General features: G+C 34.9%; 1 protein-coding gene across 2 annotated transcripts; it reads left to right on the top strand.

The window, feature by feature from the left end:
* Nucleotides 1-684: 684 nt before the first annotated feature.
* On the top strand, nucleotides 685-18015 carry LOC110451714 (endoplasmic reticulum-Golgi intermediate compartment protein 1-like). Of its 2 annotated transcripts, none has more exons than XM_021499853.1 (9): nucleotides 685-767; nucleotides 6103-6237; nucleotides 8798-8889; nucleotides 9324-9454; nucleotides 10436-10555; nucleotides 11427-11481; nucleotides 12545-12645; nucleotides 15650-15772; nucleotides 16221-18015. In XM_021499853.1, the coding sequence occupies exons 1-9, from the start codon at nucleotides 748-750 to the stop codon at nucleotides 16326-16328; spliced, it is 885 nt and encodes a 294-aa protein (XP_021355528.1). In that variant the 5' UTR covers nucleotides 685-747; the 3' UTR covers nucleotides 16329-18015. The 2 variants fall into 2 exon arrangements, with proteins under 2 accessions (XP_021355528.1, XP_021355529.1); XM_021499854.1 differs by lacking the exon at nucleotides 685-767 and adding an exon at nucleotides 3914-4084.
* Nucleotides 18016-22096: the final 4081 nt, after the last annotated feature.

The raw sequence follows: 22096 nt of genomic DNA, 5'->3' as shown, positions 1-22096 counted from the left end.
ATCTCTCGATCGGAAAAACATTCCCAATGCATGAAGAACAGCAAAAGGGGGAAAAGTGTATAGTGCATTGAGCTATACTTACATATCAAACATATGGAACAGAATGATGAAGATTGTGTCTTATTTATGAGTTATCACTCTGTGTTTGTAGAACTAAATTAATATGATTTTGGGATTTATGTCACACCATATAGTAAGTAGACCTTATTTTAGCATGCGATCTCCAAGACGTGTTATGAGCTAGTGGCCTGGCACATGTATGCCCACGTGTATGTGTTTACAATTTGCTGCTGCTAGGGAGTTTGCTGTTAAGAGCTGCTCGACTCCGTCTCTTACTGATAAGAATCCGTACGGATTTAAAACTAGGTCGTCCTTGGCCTTTAAGCTTCCTAATCCGCTTAACCGGTAAAAGCGATTGTGAAAGAATACAGGAGAACAAAGGGGGACAACTCTTACAAAACAAAAATAAATAAACGCGAACCTGCTAATACATTTTTGTATTTGTATCGGTTTGATATTTGGCTTCTTGTCGGTAAGCTCGACTACTTTAAACATATAGATAGGCTATATCGATATTTTAACAATACAGTAGATGCATATTCATTTGTATGTCAAAATCTCACTCTTACTTTCGTTTTCTATATGTAAGCCAATCGAATTCGCCAGACAACTACGTAACTTCCGCTTTACGTCTACCGGTTGGCACATTTTCACTTGCCAGCTGTAAACATAAAATTGACGTACAAGATGCAGTTCGACATTCGGAGGTATGTATTACAGGAAATTCCACATGTGCCGTTGCTGATATACGTGTAAATGATCGAGATTGAAGCTGAGACCCCGGAACTGTCTTGAACTGTCACAGCAAGTTGACAAGAATATGTCTCGCTCTCGTACTGCATACGTGTTACTTACCGACTGGCTATAGCTACATGTAATGCGACAATATACGACAGACTTTTTTTTGTTGATGCATCTATATAGATTTATGCTAATATTTATAACGACCCGGGAATCAAATTTTCTTTATAACTCACGTTTCCATCATCATGTCTCTCGTTTAGGCCTATTTGTTTTTGATTTTGTTTAATAAATCATCTATATCATATGGCGACATTAATAATTTCAATTAATGAATTATGTTGATCAATGGCAGATAATCTTAGATTGCACATCATAAAGCAGAGACCTATTAACGTCTCTGCATAAAGCCTACAGGACTACATTTAAAAATTACTTTAAAGAATAAAAAAAAATTCATAACAAATTGCATTTCAATTCGTATTTTTTTCTCTCCAATGGTAGAGTGGAAACAAGAACATAAGTAATAAAAGGAAGAAATTGAAGCCTACAAAACTGAATATATATGCCACGCAAATCTTGTAAACCGTATTATCATGACATGCTCATGATCAGTGGAACTGTATTAAAACGGACTGTAGCTAAAGCAGAAAATTTACAAAACTGTGTTATTATCAGATACTCATCATTAGAATAGATTATCAAAATAGAAATTATTCTTGACAATCGATAAATTTGCATCCTAGTAAAATAATCAGTTTTACATCTGTTAATGTACCTGTGATATGTAATACCACATTTGATTCTTCAAGCAAAATAATCTGCAATGATATAACCAAAATATACTGTCTGCCAGTTTCTCATTTGCATATGAAGCCCAGAATTGTTAATGACGTCAGTGACCCTGCATGACCCTGACACCTCATGGAATTGATTTTTGATGACATCATGAACAATAGTGTGACCCTGAAAGGCCAATGTAAGACTGCCTCACTTTGAATCGTTCCTGATCTCTCCATATCTGCGACAGATCTAGAGTGATCCAGATTTTGAAGAAAATTAACTTCAAAGCTTATTTAAAAATTATCATTTCTTTTGATGGGAAAATTTAGCTGATTTGAATAAGATTGGGGATAATCTGACTTTAGATACTGTGTTTTTTTCCCCTTATTAAAACATGCATGATTATCAATTGTTTATACTTTGCTCAATCAGTTCATAAATAATATTTATATTTTCTTTGTGCAGTACTTAAATATTATAAACCTACCAACCAAAAATGTTAATGATATAACCTTATAGCAACATGAACTATAACATGTGAATATTTTGCCGATCAGAAACTGTTCAGGTCTTTGCAACACTGCAATTTGGGACCAATCATGATGTGATAATTAATTCAACTTTTTGACAAAAATTCACGAATGGTTTTCATTTGACATTGGCCTCTTGACGGAACTGGTAACAATTTAAGAATAATAAAATCTAATAACTAGTAAATGATCAAGATCAGGTTCTCTCAGGTGAGGGCTAAAATTCTGTGACACAATCCCAATGGTCGTGTAAGCCGAGGTTGGGGTGTTACAGATCTTTTTTAGCATGTTAACGTGTGGATGAATATATCGCTGTGTAAAAATTCCAAAATATTTCACTTAAAGGTACCAGACAGATTGGACGAGATAGAAAATCTAGTACACCGGGTATGACATGGGATATCCCTGTCTGAGGTGCGAGAAAACATGTTCTCTTACCCTGGATAGGTGTATCCACACTTTTACCGGTGTGAGATTTCCTTGTCTCACCCTAGGGTCGAGACGGGGGGATCACCCTATTCATAACAATGGTATGACGTCACTTCAACAATACAATGACGTCAAATCAAAAATCCATCAACGTCACGTCAACCCTGAATTTAGCATGTAGCGTTATCATTACATTTTGTATATGATACACAATGGGTGAACAGGGTAAGAGAAAAAGAATCATTCACCCCTTGTGGGTGAGAAAAGGGAATCTCAACCCTCGGGGAAAAGATTCTTAAGTTAAGTTCTCAACTTAAGAAGCTTCTCCCTCTGGTTGAAATTCCCCTATGTCACCCCCAAGGGGTTGAGAGATTCTATTAATCTTGTTTCTGCAAAAAATGTGTTCTACAAAATAGGTAAAACAGTTTCTTTGAAATGTATTTTGAAATGAATATGACTTCAAAGAATGACGACATAGTATTGTCTTTGCCGTTTTGAATGTAAAACTATGGATTGAAATGGATCTTTTTAAAATTTATAATGGTACGAAACACAAACATATTCTCAAAGATACCCATACAACTATTGGTACTTCTACAAGCTGCTATTGACTTGTCATGTCCAGGATGTTTTAGTGAAGAGTGCAGATTTGATATAAGCACCTGTGATAAACTCAAATACACAATACTACACTGGTAAAAAAATAAATAAAACAAAACAACATAAAGCAGATTCTACTTAATGTTATGTGTAAGAAGAAAATGTGATAAGGGCAAAAAAACATGTTTAACGTACCCCAACCGGCCCTAGTTTTAATTTAAATCCCGTATTATTATTTAAAAGACTTACAAATACAATTAGAAAATAATACAAGTTGGTCTGAAGAATTATGATTAATCATTTTTGTAATAATTTTCTTTAATAAGCAAATAATAAATAAAAATAAAACATTACCATCATACCCTTTTTCAGTCCTGTTACATGGAACTTGTTTTTGCCTAAAAATGTAAAGCAAAGCATGATATTGATAGAAACACTGTGTATTTTCATATGTGTTGTATTTTAAGAGATTGGTTTTAAATTTGACCTATAAATCACCACTTCATATGAACATGTACTAAAGCTACATACTAATGAAGCTCACTGAAGAAACCTCTTCAACATTTGTTCAGATAATTGCCTTTATTTAACACCAAGCTCACGTGTGAAAAAGGACCCTCAGAGTCATTACAAGAGAATTGTTTGTAGTTTACATAGTTTAATAAACCTGAACAGGTATTTTTTGTTTGGCCTTGACATAGGAGAAGAACTTGATGAGACTATATTAAATGTTGTTTGTCTGGCGTTGATGTCAAACATTCACATTGAGATCTAACATGAAGTTATAGTTTTTATAGGATATACTTCTCAAGAAGTGTAAGTGCTATAGGCTAGGGCAGTCATACTTGGATCTTAGTTATCCCAGTGTCTGAACAGATGTGAAGAGTATTATCTAGTTGCAATAGTCTAAGCCAGGGGAGATTGAACACCATGTTGAAAAGGTCAGTAAAACTTCAAAATTAATCATTGTTGGAAGATGTCAACACCTTAAGTTCACTGATGAATGTAACATAACTAGATTGTGCCTTAAATGTAAAACGTGTGACATGTTTGATATACAGTGACTTGCCAACAGTCTTTCTTGTTATGCCATTTTCCCATTAGATCATTTGTTTATGTTCTCCAGGTCCTGCTTAAATATTAATACATGTACTAGGAATTCTGATGTTTTAAAAAAGAAATTGCTGTTAAACATACTACCAATATTTATACATACATATGTTCATAGATGTTTATTGAGAAAACATGTTTTTGATAAATATGGTGGCTGATTTGAGTGATTTCCAAGAAGACGAAAAATTAACTAAGAAACCTTGATTCTTGTACTTTTGTCTGTTTTTTCCCAAACAGACTATAATTAACAAACCTTGATTCTCGTTCTTTCATCTTTTCTTCCCAAAAAGACGAGAATGAACAATTCTTTTTTTTGTTCTTTCCTCTTTTAACCCCAAAAAGACAAAGCAACAAGATTAAAAGTTATCAAATCATGTTTTTTGGGGGCATAAATACAAAACAATGAAATGGCACAAATTAGCCACCATCGTTAACCCTTTCACCACTGTAGACCATAATGGACTCATCCAGATGAATGTATGTTAAAGTCTACTTAAGTTACCGAGGGGTAAAATGGTCAAACATTATATATAAACTGGAAGATGCTATTAACAATATGACATTGATATGAGCAAAATTATATAACATTATTTAAAGGGTTTTTTTTTTGAAAGAACATATGGGGAAATTAATTGTGGTCAGAGCCCTGCATAGAAATTGAACGCACCTTTCCGTGGTGTAGCCACTAGCTGGTTTAAAACCCTTTCACCACTGTAGACCATAATGGACCCCTCCATATCAATGCATGGTAGAGTCTACTAAAGTTACATAGGGGTGAAAGGGTTAATTAAAATGTGTAGTTTGATTAACATCCCCCAAACACACCTACATGAAACTCGCTCAAAACTTGGCTTCCATTATTTATGATTCATGATTTGCAATAAATGACCAGTATCATTTATAATTACATACACATTTCATGTTAGCTGTCAATCATCAAAATAAAAACTAAGTTAAATCTTGTCATTGTGGAGTTTCTTGTCATTGAAAAAACCCTGAAAATAAATGCATAGAAGAATTATATTGACTCACTATTTCAGCATTATTGTCAGATATTATAATCTGTGGAACAATTGATGTCAACATATTTTAATTTTAATGTCGGTGTACTGTGTAAAATCAAACCTTTTCATGCTGAGATTTTTGGAATCGGGTCCATTTAATTTAGAAGAAGTTCCAGAATAAATGTTGCATGTGCCCCATTCGGCTAACCTCGGAACCCTTCATCGTTAGATGTAGATCTGCCGAGGTGTGCCGAATGGCATGTGTCCTATACAGAACATGTATCTCGAAACATCAGTAATTAACCTTGACCACTACGCAGGTACTAGCTAGCTGGCAAATTACAAATATAGCAAAATGTAAATAATTCCTTTTGGAGTACATTATGCTATTTCTATGACCGTTATATGTTTTAAAGTGTCTTCACCATTTTCCGAGATATGGAGGAAATTTTACAGAGTTAACATGCAGAACTTTACCACAGGGTGATTATATGGTAACAGGTTGTCTTACCTTCTGAGAGACAACCAAACATAATCACACCTCTAGTTGGAAGTTTCTATGTGTCATACCCTCAAATTAGGGGGAGATTCTAGTAATTAATATATTTACCTCCAGGTAAGTATTCTAGTAACAGGGTTCATAATATCAACCTAAATACATGTATTATAGCTTTTCAAAAGACCAGAGGTGACGGATAGAAAGTGTTTCTTCCTCCACCTCCTCCCCCCACCCATACTTCTTATGAAAATTGTTTTGCCCAAAAGAACATACTAATGTATGCTTATATTTGTATTGATGTAATGGGATGAGACTGACAGATTTCCTTCTGTTTTGTTTCTAGGTTTGACATCTATCGGAAGGTTCCAAAGGACTTGACCCAGCCGACCTTAACAGGAGCCTGTATTTCCATCAGCAGCGTTCTATTTATATGTTTTCTCTTTCTATCGGAACTGTCACTGTTTATAAGCGTGGAAACGTGAGTATAATGCATGCAAAATACTAAAATCAGTTACCGGGTATGTAGTATGTACTCCCTTGCTGTTGTGAAGTATACTGGACAGGTGTTTAGACACTCGTTTGAAGTATATATTGTTGAACTGGACTAATAAAACCTTTTACCTGTAATTGAGCGATATCGGGTTATCTCAGTCGAGGGTTAAGATTCTGTAACAAAATCCCAACCGAGACGATAGCCGAGGTTGAGATGTTACAGAATCTTAGCCCGAGACTGAGAAAACCCGATCTTGCTCAGTTACAGGTAATTGATTTTTTTTCTCGCACCTATTAGTTTGAAAAGAACTACATGTATTCAATTTTGCTTAAAACTGTAAGTATCCCGCCTTGGGCCTCAAATGATAATGACCTCTTCACTACTAACACTACATTTGAATGCTACCGCGTAAAAATGTAGGCCGCCCTTACATAGATTACAACGTATTTCACAGTGTAGATTATATTTTTCTACAAAATCAAATATCTAACAACATCAAAACTATACATATAACGACAAAACAGGACATTTGTAATGCAAATTGTCAATATCAAGCAGTTAATGTGTGGATGAATACATCGCAGTGTAAAAATTCCGCGAAATGTCACGTAAAGGTACAAGACAGATCGGACGAGATAGAAAAATCTAGCATGGGGTATGACATGGGATATCTCTGTCTGAGGTGCGAGAAAAGTATTATTTGTCCATTGATGTATTCTATTGCTGGTTTGCTTTTTAAGGCAACAAAATGCTGAAATATTCATTAAGACAAGATATATTTGCATAAAGTTCAGTTCAAGTAAACTATATGTTTTGCTTTGAAGGAAAAATAATTTCTCAAAATGGGTCTGCATGGCAGGGTTTTTCCTGCCTTTTATATTTCAGGCAGACATTCTGATGATTAGAGTATCTTCTCCCAACAGAAAGAATAACATACTCTAAAATCTATAAATAATCTTTTTTGGTGATTTTGACCCTTGCAGGAAACCAACTCATTTCTTTTATACCTCAAAGATGTTTTATAACAAGATGACTTAGATTAACATTAGATATTATGAAACCTTTGAAAACACAGGATAAAAAATGAAGAAAAATGGTTTTAAATACTTTCATATGCTCACAAAATTAAATATACCTAAGCCAACAAAAAACCACCTGTCTAAGATATCTGAATTGATACCATGAAAGGAGAGCTTTTACTCTGTATGCAGTGAAACTTGTCTAATATGACACCATATCGGTCAATGTCTATATAGGTCAGATTATGCAGGATGTCTGATAAGACAAGTCTTTTATAATACTTTTTATCAGAGACTAGATTACTTCATTTTGTTGGATTAAAATACATGTCAGAATATTCAGGTTCCAGATTAGACAGAATACTTGGGAGTGTGATAAGACATGTCAGATTACTCCGGTGTCATATTAGACAGGAATCATGATTTCAATATTTAGGATAGTATCCAGGGGTCAGATTATACAGGATGTCAAAATACTCTGGTGCTAGATTAGACAGGATGTTAGAATGTACTGGGTTATATATATATAACAGTAGTTCAGAATACTCAGGGGTTCATATTAGGCTTGATGTGGGAATATTTAAAGGTCAGATTAGAGAAGTTTCGCTTTTTTGTTGCTCCAATGATGAATTCATCAAGTCAACTCTGAATATACATATGTAGCTTTGGAAATGATGCCAAATAAGAGGGGGGGTCTGCATATATATTAAACTCTACAGCAGTGTGTGGTTACAGTCAATTTATCGAGAGACATGCATGTCCCCAGGAATATTATCATGTGTTTCTGCAACTAGTCTCTACAATCCCAGTACACAGTCACGTTCAAACAAACCTTCATTAATTATCATTAAACTGGACAAATTTCATAGTTAGCTGTCAAATAGATTAAACTTTGCCTTTACTAACTCATATACAGGATAAACTTTATTCTTGTTGATTCCTGAATTCCTGATCACAGGCACTAGCCTTGTCTGTCTGCTCACCTGTAAGACAGTCTAGATCTATTATTACAGGTGCATGTCACTATAGACAAATGAGACTTGTGGTTTGGTAGGTAGCAGTCCAACACATGTGACACCTGTAGGTAATATTTGTATTCATGCAGTCAGTATCTCTTTAGCTGCGGAAACTCAAGCTCAAGGTCCAATCATTTTTTTTTAAATTTTAGATATTTTGAGAATTTCAGATTATTGGAAAATTTCAAAATAATAAAAAATTGATTAGACCTTGGGCTACAGTTCTCACAGCTAGTATCTGCTATCTGTACTGTTTAACATGTACTTATTATGATACTGATACATCAAGGGATAGCAGGGTGTCGCACACTAAGAGTAGGTCACAGTGACCTATATTTTGACCTCTTGTATGTATATTATTTCACCTGAAGCTATTAAAATAATATGGTATGCAAGTATATTTTGTTATTGTCTGCTATGAGGATTGATGCAAAAAATAACATTTTTGCCCATTTTACCGTTGGGATTATATAGATTGTCCTGCAAACCTCTGCCATATTTATATCTTAGGACAAGTGAGTTGACAGTAGAAGATCCAGTAAAACACTCAGAGAAGATTCCTGTATTTCTCAACATTACTCTCCCCAACCTAAAATGTGAATGTAAGTACAGTCAAAAGTGAATGTGATTATGGTAAAATTTGAATGTGATTACAAAATTTGAATACAAATAGTAAATGTGAATACAAAATATATAAATTCAATATGTTAGTGTGAGAATACACAATGTTATAATGTTAAAAGCAAAATGTGTGAGAGTGCAAAATGTGAATACAAAATGTGAATGTGAATACAAAATGTAAATGTGAATACAAAATGTAAATGTGAAAATGTAAATGTGAATATGAAAAAAGTTTAGTTTGAATATGAATGCTGTAAAAACTCATGTAAATTATTTATCTATTTGTTATAAATTTCAGTATTGAGAAATGGTAGTAACTAAATTATTTTTTTTTGTCTCTTAAGTCATGCTGTTTACTAAGTTGCCGTTCAATTTACTAGACATTGCTGACAAACGAACGCTGACTTTGTTCCAGATCTTGGACTAGATATTCAGGATGACATGGGGAGACACGAGGTGGGTTTCCAGGACAACACACAGAAATTTGAATTGGTGACGGAAAGTGGTGAAGGCTGTCGGATGGAATCCCATTTTCTTGTCAATAAGGTAAACTTTGTCCTCCCCTTGTTTATATCTGTAGTATTAGTGTTGTGTGGATAAATGAGCAGGTCACTCTGATAACTTGACAATTAATGTGTCCCCATCGTCACCTTTAATGCTTCATATAAATTATAATAGATTGTATCAGTGGTATTTGAAATTTATTGTAACGAGAGGTTGATTCACATTTACATTTGATTTTCAGTTTAATTAATATCTGAACAAAACAATACGATATATCATTAACAATGCTTAATGGCCCATCAACACAGGATATATATGTCATTAGGGCCAACAAATGGTCGACAAAAACAAATGCTAAATAAAAACATCAAACCAAACTGAAATGTAAAATTGAACATGCATTGTGGCTATGGTGACTTAAATTTTATTAAAAAGACCAACAGCTTTCAGATAGCCTAAAATTGAAGAGACAGTTATTGCATTATATTGTTATACCCCCCCCTTAGTGGAGAGGGTTTATAGCTATCACTTTGTTAGTGCCTTTTTGGATGCATGTGTGCATCTGTTGGTCAGTAGGAAAAAGCTTGCGACAAGATATCTTTTAAAAAGCAAAATTGTATTGCTTTACATGTCCAAACTGTCATTATCTATTTATGGTAATATGATATCTATCTTAAAGTACTTTGAAAGCGAAAATTTTCACTTGTGGAAATGTTTGCATCGTGACCCTTTAAAATCATTTTGCAACGTGGACATTTTTTCACATTGGCAATAGTTCTAAAATCTATTTATCCTTATATCTATAATCTGTATTATCTATAAATAAATATTCGTTTAAGGATAGAACATTTCCAATCAGTTAAGACAAGTACATTTTACTGTGAAATTTAGCAAAGTGGAAATACATTTTTGTAATGTCATATCTGTATGTTGCTGGGATAAATAGGTTCATAAAATTATGTATAACTCACAAAATATTCACTCCTTTAATGTAGTTTGATAATTTTTTCAACTCTAATTCAGATTCCTGGAAACTTTCATGTGTCGACACATTCAGCCAAAGTTCAACCTCAGAACCCAGATATGACACACATCATCCAAAAGGTCCGATTCGGGATGGACATTGACATTGAGGCGGACAAGGTAGGTTCGCACACATCCTAGTCACAAAGTTAAAAAGTAAATCTCTAGCCTATAGCTAGTAACCCACAGGTTCGATTCCCCGATCAGACACGAAAAGGTTTAGGGTCACCTGCCCGATCACGTGGGTTTTCTCCGGTTTCCCCCCCCACACTAAGACCCCCCCGCGCGCTAACATCCGGGCCAACAAGACTGATTAATATAAGTTGAAAGAACTTGTTTCATAATTGTTGTAAAATGAATAAAGTTTTAGACCCACATGTAAATTGAGCCTATATAAGGTCTTGTAGCAAAACATGGGTGCTAGTAATTCACCTATCTTGAAAATTTGAAAAGATAGTTGTCTCAAGTAGAATTTTTAATATCCAGACACACATTTGTTGGTTGAGCATAGTAAGGGTGAAGTGACTTGATGGCAGGAGATTTCAGTCAATTGTTACTTGTCAGCCAGTTGTATGTAGCTATATGGGGTTCATCGTGAAAATATTAAAAAGTCACACGACTTTGATCGTTTTTTGTGTCCTTGATCATTGATAAAAATTACCATGGCCGCCTTCAAGAGAATGGGAAATACAGATTCTCTCCATAAAGGAGAACCAATTTACATATAAATATAAGTAAAAAGATCTTTGGTATTTCTTGGGCCGATGACATTCAAAAGACTTACTCAAATAGGCATTGATGATTAGAAAAATAGTAAAAAAGGATGTGCAGATTTTTTTTTAATTGAGATTAATGTGGTTGGCAGATTTTTTTTCATAAAAAAATGAAAACGATTTATTTCAGTTCTACAGTAGATTTCGCTTAATATCACTTCCCATTTGTATAAACATATTCAATTTCTATTCTATTTTTGTTTTTGTTTCTTTGACAGGCTGTGAGGGGTTCTTTTAACCCTCTAGAAGATGTTGACAGACGAGAAGCCAACGGTGAGTAATTTACCAAGCACACGCATAGATGACTTACTATGCAGAATACACATGTACTGTGTGTGAAGTCCATGTCTAATAAATCCTTTTCTGAAACCTGACAGGTGTATCTTCACTTTTACCAGAAATATATTTCCCTTACCCTAATTAGGTTGAGACAAGGGGATTTTTCCTGTCATAAAAAAAAATGTAATATGATGTCACATTAAATATGCATTAAAGATTCCTGTTCTACTGACAAAAAATTGTAAGTACAGATTGAAAACAGATTTTTCTGGAATGGAATATATTGTAACTTTGAAAAATCATTTCTTAAAAAAAAAACATGCCTTGCAGGACAGGACTATGATGAAAATTGAAATAAACAACAAATAATCAACAACAGTTCTGAGTGTAAATATTCACCATTCATAAACCAAGATTTGAAAGCTGGAGTTCAGGTTGTTATGCTATTGCTATACCTGGATATCTTAAATGAAGTTAAGGGGAGGTAACTATATTTACGAAAAACTGCAATATTGCAGTCGGACAGCGATCATGAAAAAATTGTCAACATAGTATATTATATGACTGGGCCAACAGAATAAGGAAAAGGTCGTTTCTCCACTTGGGATCTTAAAGAGGATCTCAACCTTAGGAAAAATGTAGAGGTTGTCAAACATTTCGCAAACCTAGGCCTCCTGTTTGACATCTGAAGAGTTTCCCACCTTCGGTTAAGATCCCCCAAACATGTCTTGCCCCAAAGGAGAAAGACATGTACTCTTATTCCCACACATGATAACCTCCAGTTTTGAAAGAACATAATATTTTTCATGAATCCTTACTAGGAAGTAACGGTACATAGAAACACATTTTTTGAGTTCAAATGTTCAGTACCTTCGATTCTTTGTTGACAAATGTGAAAGATGATGTCATTTTGTGTGGTATATAACACCTTTTTCATCTTTGCCACTTAACCTAAATTTTAAAGCATCCGCTGTTCCAGGATACTTAATATGGCAAATAATTGGATTTTGTTTGTGTTGATGGACTATGGTTGAATTAATCAATGTTGATTTTACAGCCATTCACACCCATGACTACATTGTGAAGATTGTTCCCACTGTGTATGAAGACATCTCAGGAAATGTTCATTTTCCCTACCAGTATACGTATTCACATAGAGTAAGTATAATTACACGTATGATGTGAAAATTAACAAAGCATTAGTTATCACAACATTGATACTGAAACTCCAATCGAAGAATCGTATCAAATTTTACCGTACTAAGTTCATATTTGGAAGAAAATGGCGGCAGATAATTATAAAATGCTTATTGATAAAAAGAGTACAGTAATTGAAGTTATGAAATCAACGCAGAGAAGAAGTATTTATGTTTACAGTGTAATGTTGGATAATTCATTCCTATCTGAAGCTCATATTTTACTAACATCTTGCCTAGGTCTTTTCATACATTGTTCTACTACCTGTATAGTAGGAGTTGAAAAATGCAAGGCTAGACCAGGGTTTGAACCTGGGGCCCTCCAAGTAGCTCTAGATGGACTCTCTACCAATTGAGCTACATGTACGAAGACAACACTACTTACAACCAAGTTTGGGTTCCCCCTTGTCAAGCATTCACCTAGTACTTGAAACAAAGGTTGGTCCGGCACCAAATGTAGTAGGAGCGGGTAAATGCATGGCCAAACCGGGGTTCTAACTCTTAGACAGATGCTCTACCGCTACACATGTAGTTCACTGCCTGTTTCGACAGATGCTCTACCGCTACACATGTAGTTCACTGTCTGTTTAGACAGATGCTCTTCTAATACATGTGTAGTTCATGGCCTGTAAGACAGATGCTCTACCGCTACACATGTAGTTCACTGCCTGTTAGACAGATGCTCTACCGCTACACATGTAGTTCACTGTCTGTTTAGACAGATGCTCTACTAATACATGTGTAGTTCATGGCCTGTAAGACAGATGCTCTACCGCTACACATGTAGTTCACTGTCTGTTTGGCGGATGCTCTACCTCTACACATGTAGTTCACTGCCTGTGTAGACGGATGCTCTACCGCTACACATGTAGTTCACTGCCTGTTTCGACAGATGCTCTACCGCTCCACATGTAGTTCACTGCCTGTTTCGACAGATGCTCTACAGCTACACATGTAGTTCACTGCCTGTAAGACGGATGCTCTACAGCTACACATGTAGTTCACTGCCTGTAAGACGGATGCTCTACAGCTACACATGTAGTTCACTGCCTGTTAGACGGATGCTCTACCGCTACACATGTAGTTCACTGCCTGTTAGATGGATGCTCTACAGCTACACATATAGTTCACTGCCTGTTTCGACAGATGCTCTACCGCTACACATGTAGTTAACTGCCTGTTTAGACAGATGCTGTACGGTTACACATGTAGTTCACTGCCTGTTAGAGGGATGCTCTACCGCTACACATGTAGTCCACTGCCTGTTTAGACAGATGCTCTACAGCTACACATGTAGGTCACTGCCTGTAGAAGGATGCTTTACCGCTACACATGTAGTTCACTCTCTGTTAGACAGATGCTCTACCGCTACACATGTGGTTCACTGCCTGTTAGACAGGTGCCCTACCGCTACACATGTAGTTCACTCCCTGTTAGACGGATGCTCTACCGCTACACATGTAGGTCACTGCCTGTAGAAGGATGCTTTACCGCTACACATGTAGTTCACTGTCTGTTTAGACAGATGCTCTACTAATACATGTGTAGTTCATGGCCTGTAAGACAGATGCTCTACCGCTACACATGTGGTTCACTGCCTGTTAGACAGGTGCTCTACCGCTACACATGTAGTTCACTGCCTGTTAGACGGATGCTCTACCTCTACACATGTAGTTAACTGCCTGTTTAGACAGATGCTGTACAGTTACACATGTAGTTCACTGCCTGTTAGACAGATGCTCTACCGCTACACATGTAGTTCACTGTCTGTTAGACAGATGCTCTACCGCTACACATGTAGTTCACTCTCTGTTAGACAGATGCTCTACCGCTACACATGTAGTTCACCGCCTGTTAGAGGGATGCTCTACCTCTACGCATGTAGTTCACTGCCTGTTGGACGGGTGCTCTACCTCTACACATGTAGTTCACTGCCTGTTTGGACAGATGCTCTACAGCTACACATGTAGTTCACTGCCTGTTTAGACGGTTGCTCTATTGCTACACATGTAGTTCACTGCCTGTAGACGGATGCTTTACCGCTACACTTGTAGTTCACTGCCTGTTAGACGGATGCTCTACCTCTACGCATGTAGTTCACTGCCTGTTAGACAGGTGCTCTACCGCTACACATGTAGTTCACTGCCTGTAGACGGATGCTTTACCGCTACGCATGTAGTTCACTGCCTGTTAGACGGATGCTCTCCCTCTACACATGTAGTTCACTGCCTGTTAGACGGATTCTCTACCGCTACACATGTAGTTCACTGCCTGTGTAGACAGATGCTCTACAGCTACACATGTAGTTCACTGCCGGTTAGGCAGATGCTCTCCCTCTACACATGTAGTTCACTGCCTGTTAGACGGATGCTCTACATCTACACATGTAGTTCACTGCCTGTTAGACGGATTCTCTACCGCTACACATGTAGTTCACTGCCTGTGTAGACAGATGCTCTACAGCTACACATGTAGTTCAATGCCTGTTAGACGGATGCTCTACCTCTACACATGTAGTTCACTGCCTGTTTGGACAGATGCTCTACAGCTACACATGTAGTTCACTGCCCGTTAGACGGATGCTCTACAGCTACACATGTAGTTTACTGCCTGTTAGACGGATGCTCTACCGCTACACATATAGTTCATTGCCTGTTTAGACGGATGCTCTACTGCTACACATGTAGTTCTCTGCCTGTTAGACGGATGCTCTACCTCTACACATGTAGTTCACTGCCTGTTAGACGGATGCTCTACCGCTACACATATAGTTCACTGCCTGTTTAGACGGATGCTCTACTGCTACACATGTAGTTCACTGCCTGTTAGACGGATGCTCTACAGCTCCACATGTAGTTCACTGCCTGTTAGACGGATGCTCTACCGCTACACATGTAGTTCACTGCCTGTTAGAGGGATGCTCTACGGCTACACATGTAGTTCACTGCCTGTTTCTATGTTTACAGGACATGTTACAATACGGACATGGTGGTAGAGTGATGCCAGCTATTTGGTTCCGATATGATCTCAGTCCAATCACAGTACGTTACAAGGAGAAAAGGAAACCTTTCTACACTTTCCTTACCACTGTAAGTATACGTTGTATTTCATATAAGGTATCTTAGATTAGATAACTGACTCCAATGCATTAAGAAAATTAATTTGTTTAGATTGAATCTTTTTAAACCAATGTTTTTGATAAATAAACCATTGATGTGAAGGAAATACCTTACCTTATTGTGAAATACCTAAATCTCATTTCCAAAAGCAACATTTTTGTGAAAGGAGATTCATGTTATTAATGCATATCTAGCTCAAATAAGGGAGATAACTCAGACTCAACATCAAGGCCTGAAAGATTTATTGCAAGATACAAAGTATCAAAGCATAAAAACACATTTTCAACAATATTAAATTCCACATATTTATTTTTAGAATTTTTTGAAATTGTAAGAAAAATGCATTATTATGTTCTGATTTAGATCAAATGAATTATTTTGTGATCATTTTTTTTAATTTTCTTATTATTTTTTGTAGATTTGTGCAATCGTAGGTGGAACCTTCACTGTAGCTGGTATTTTAGACTCCTGCATCTTTACAGCATCAGAACTCATTAGAAAATTTGAAATCGGGAAGCAGAGCTGATTTTAGAAATTATTAGGAATTTATTTCACAATCAATCCTTGTTCTGTAGTTGGGAGTTACTACATTGTTCAAAAATACATTCCAGTTTTTTCAGCATTTTTTTAAAGTTCCTTTATTTTAGTTTTTAAAGAGGGATACATCTTTTTTTATATTTCTATAAAATTCATTTGAGACAACTGGAAAGACATTTTCTTGTGTTAATACAGTGAAAAACTGTCTAAACCAACCATCATTATCCAGATACACTAGTTACCTCATTTACTGGGTAACTGGTGTTCAGATTGCACAGGTTTAATTCACTCCTCACCTAGACATAGACAGGGTAGAATTATTTCTAACATTTTGAATCTCAAACAGACTTGTAGGTTGATTTGTGCACAGGTGATTTATAACATGAATTGTATTAATAGGAACATAGGGTGGTCTTTATAGACAGGTGATCTATATAAAGTTGTGATCTTTCTAGGCATGTATTCAATATACACAGGTGGTCGTTATAGACAGGTGATCTATATACAGTTGTGATCTTTCTAGGCATGTATTCCATTTACACAGGTGATCTTTATAAAGGTATGATCTTTGTTAGCATGTGTTCATTATAGACAGGTGGTCTTTATAGGCAGGTGATTGAGATGGATGACTTTTATACACAGATGATCTCTATAGATGAGTGGTCTATATAAACAGATTATTTATGTAAGTGGTCTTAAAGGGAGGTTCACTCTATACTAAAATTATACATTTAATAAGTGTCTGTCTAGTCTTATATTTAAGGAGCAATATCACAGATTTAAGATTTTCAATTTGGTCTGAAAAAAAGCCCACATTATACAATCATCATTCCAAGTCCTGCTAATTTAGCATGGACAGTCTTTTCCTCGCACATTTTAGCAAGTAAAGACATGAAATATAATTCATTCCCACATGTGGTTTTTTTTTTATTTGTTTTTTTTATTATGCAGCTTAAGCTTGTTCTTAACCCTTTCACCCCTATGTAACTTCAGTAGACTATACCACACATTGATATGGATGATTCCATTATGGTCTTCAGTGGTGAAAGGGTAAATTGGAATTTTATTACAAGTAAGTTAATTGGTAAAGAATGTTAATGATGTGAAGTTGCCTTGTGTTTTTGATATAAATGATTATCATGAAAATATCATTGTAGTTTTATAATGAAGACATTTAATGGCACAGATGTATATATTCATCTTCATATTTATTTATCTTCTATGGTTCAGGGGAATTCTTGTTTCAGTGACAGAATTCACACAACTTCATATGACGAATACTCGTGTTCGTTCATCAGGCATAGTTTGGAAAAGTAGGAATTTAAATTTTGCTACTGTTACTTATTTCGGGGTGGTACTTGATGTTCTGATGAGTAATTCTATAAATATATGGATTTTGTTCAGTGTTAGTGATTATTTGGCATAAAAATGTGATAATTGTGGGCTCATAGTTCAAGAAGTGTGTTCTAGTTTTTTTTTCCATTTTAAAGATTTTTTCTTTGCTATAGATCATTCTTTTTACACATCATATTTATGGATAAAGGGAGTATTTTTGTTGTAATTTTTAGCTCACCTGGCCGAAGGGTCACATTTCGTCAACTATGTATAAACATTTAAATTACCTAATTATGATAAACAAAAGGATAGGGTGGTGATATTTTGCGAGTTGCATCCTGAGATGATCATGAAGGGCTATAAAATTTGTTTAGCATAATGACATTGTTCGATTTTCAAGGTCACAGGGGTGAAACGTTTTTGAATCTTTCAACAGGTTCTTTTGAATGACTTTTAATCATAAATACTGCCTGTAGCTTCATTTTATATCACTTTTAAGGTTACAAGTGAGATTTATACCAGGTGAGCGATGCAGGCCCATTTGGGCCTCTTGTTTTTTCAATAACATCTGACACTCCATGTTTATATTATCCTAAATGTCAAGTTCATTTCGGCTGATAACATCTGTTATGATCAATCTGGCATACTTACAGCATCTAACATGAATACCCAATTATTTGTACCATCAGATTACCTCCCCTTGTTATTTTCCTTATCTTTGTTTTTCTTTGGGTATTTCTTGCCTCAGCTGCAATTTTTTTTATTAAGTTAAACCACTTTGTATAAAACCATAAATCTTGCCTCCTTCACAATAATTTTATTTTACTGTACATTGTATAAACATTTTATTTAATCAATTTATGAGAATATAAATGTATTTGTTTTGCTATGTATGTGAACATAGTTATTTCACTTTTACCTGTATAAATGAGCTTTGATGGTGAAATGCTAACAAAGCATGTTTTTATTGGACCATCTGAATCAAATCTTCTGGCACAACATTTCACTTCGTTCTTTCTTTTTAAGCGAGATTAACAATGCAATCTAGCTCTGCTTCATGCAGCCTTGAAAAGTGATTTCCTTCTTGAATTTGTTAAAATCTCTAGTCATACAGAAGCAATTATAGGTTGAGGGCCTTTGTAAGAAAGAAGGATATTTTAAAATTGGTCTCTGTAATTTTGAAGAAGTTTGAACATGACAAATTTCAATAAAAACTGCAAATATCACAAACTCGTGTCAAAACTTATGGAGTTTGGAGTTTCTAAAATCGCCCATTAATATAAGTAGCCTGTTTGTTTTTGATAAAAATAATTAGGTTGTTGGATAAATACTTTAAATCATTCCCTATCATGCTCTGCGTCACAGACACTATATACTTTCAAGCTGAGACAATGATAATGCACATACATGTACAGTACAATGAAAAATATATTATTTTAAAATTACTTTTAATAAATTGAGAAATATATTATATTTAAATTGATGTTATTTTTCTGCTTTTTCCTGGTTTTTCTTTGTATATTTCATTGCTATTAAGTGCATCCTATTAAAACAGCTTTATCATACCCTGTGTTTTAGTTCATTGTCTCATAACCTGCCACAGCATTCATCACTACATATCTACCTCGCCATGGGATCAGTGTACCACCAATATACAAGTTTTGATCATACACATATTCTTCTTCAAATTTTCAACTATTGATACCCGCTGACATTTTTTAAGATAAATTTCTAGATCATTAGCCATTTAACCAGTACATGTTAAAAACAAAACATCTTGTGATATTTATAGCGTTTAATCATTTACTATGAACTTATTGTTCACAATAGATAACCAAATATTGTGATGGTTGTGCAACATATTGATATTTTTTAGTACATTATATCCCTTGATAATCAATATAATTGTGTCCCAGATATTTCAGTTGATACAGAATAAAAGTTATTTTATCAATGGCAGCCCTTATTTTTTCCCAAGAAAATGCTGATGAAAATCTTAACTAGTAAAAGTATTCGTATATAAACATGTACATAAGGAATATAATCGGTAATAATAATAAATATATCAATAATTAGCACAACATTTTAACCCATCAACACCTCAAAGTTTTTACCAGAACTTTTCATATACATGTACCTATATTGTCAAAATCAATTGCCCTGTATCGGCAATTTAAATGTACTCAAAGTATTTACGCTATGTGTGTATATATATATACATTTGTATGCAACACAATGTATTTGAATATTCCTCATAGCTTCATTATTTTACTGCTTTAAGGATATATACTATCTTATTCTTTACACGCTACCTCTATTTCAAAAGAGCTCCGTATTTCAGAAAACCTTTAAAATTGTTTTTTAAATTGAAGCATCTTTTATAGATGGTGAATTGGACAGGTTTAATGAATTAATGACAAAGTTGACAATGGTTATACCAATGTAAGACTGAATCATTAGATAATGGTAATTATAAGTGAAGGGAGATAAATCTAACACAATCACAACTAGAAGGTAACATATACCCTTAATTTACATAAACACTGCTTCAGCCTTGTAATTAATATTTGAAACATTACTTTTTAATTTTCAATCATTGTTATCGACCTGTTTTAAACAAAAAATCAAACCCTTGAAAGCAACGCTGCTATTGCATAAGACAATTACAAATCATGTAGTGATACAAGTTTTTTGTATTAAATATTGAACACACATTCCATTTCTGCTGCTCTGCTCCATCAAATATTTGTAGATGAATCTTCTCTCATTCTATGAATTGGGTTTTAAGACATTGGGACAATCTACCAAGTGTTTTTGGTTTCTCTTCGAAAAATTACATTTAGTTTGAAATACTGTACATGCATAATTGAAAACTTTCTCCTTATTAAAGTTAAACGTGGATATATTTCCCCTCTTGCTGCATATGGCGATCTGGCTTGCTGCCAACATATTTCAACGTTCGTTTATCTCTTTTTCAGTGTATGTTTTTTTTCTTTCTCTGTGTACATTTCCTTCAATTTATTGCCAAACCTCTTTATAATGCCAATATTTCTTTTGACAAATGGTGGCAATATAAATTTTTTTTACTGTACATTCCTTTTTCAGATTGAATTTTGTGGGCAATTCTTATTGGAGATTTACCAATTTTGGATATATTGATCATGTTCCTCAACACTCGGATGATTTTCATTTTTTGTTCCTAAAGTTGTCTTTATTAAAGGTTTTCTACTAAAATTATACTTTTTCTTTCTCTAATATGTTGAATTAAGATGACCAGGATTAGTAATCAAGTATATTGTTTATTTTTAAGTATGAAACATCTTGGTACCATTTAAAATGTGATTTATGTGTACTTCAGTAACATTCCATGACAAACTGTATACATGTACTGGAACTCGTGACCAAAACCTGTATTTTTTTAAAAGAGAAAGTCTCATCGATTATCAAACTATGTGACAAGAAATTATGTAAATCAAATAAGCAGAGTCTTGTCCAATCCTTGTGGCACGATTCATTTTGATATGAAAATGTATAATCAGTTGTGACATGTAAGCACCTTTTGTCTATTTCCAAAAAACATCTAGCAATTGCGACATTCTGCGAGAGTTTCTTAACATTCTTATAGGTCTATAATCTATAAACCTCATTATAAATAAATCAGAACTCAATTTTTAGCAAGAGAAAAATATGTCAAGAGTCTTTGAAAACTCATGCATCAAAGATACCTTCATTTGTTTACACATCAGTTGCAAACATCATGTAACTGTGCTCTGAAGACGGCCTCCCTTTGGCCCAAATACATTTTGTACTGGATTCAGTGGCGTTGTTGCTCATCATTTCTATTTTCATTTGTTTACAAATTCGTAGGTTTTGAGTACAAACAGTACTTAGTCTTTATTATTGTTACTCCATGGTGTTGGACTGCATATTACTCATAGTATAATGTCATTATAAATATCTATTGCATTGCTCATGAGCTGTTGAATGCTGACAGCTTTGTTTGAATAAAAAAGGTAAAAGAATTATACGATTTTGTATTTTTATACATTGTACGACTCTCAAACTTTTGACAGGAGATGAATTGAGGAATGCCCGTCAGCTGTTCTGTCCATACTTTGATTTCTGCTAGATTATTATAACTTGCGTTGCTATCATTCAGTTTTGATAAAACATGATAAGCATGCACAATATACAAAGACTAAGCTTCATAAGGGCAGTCATCTTGGATTTATACATAGGCACAAAATGTACCGCTAATATAACACTTGGTCAGGATCTCTTGAGGAATACTTGTATCAACTTAAAGTTAATTAGTCCCCCACAGATTCCAGTTTGCACTCCGTCCATCCTTCCCAGAAGTTTGTCTTGGACATATGATCTATACTATTTCACCTGGAGTAACCAGATTTGGTGTACAAGGAC

The sequence above is a fragment of the Mizuhopecten yessoensis genome, unplaced genomic scaffold, assembly GCF_002113885.1.
Source record: "Mizuhopecten yessoensis strain PY_sf001 unplaced genomic scaffold, ASM211388v2 scaffold6169, whole genome shotgun sequence".
Classification (NCBI taxonomy): domain Eukaryota; kingdom Metazoa; phylum Mollusca; class Bivalvia; order Pectinida; family Pectinidae; genus Mizuhopecten; species Mizuhopecten yessoensis.
The sequence above is the reverse complement of the archived record's forward strand: the minus strand, read 5'-3'. Positions and strand labels throughout refer to the sequence as shown.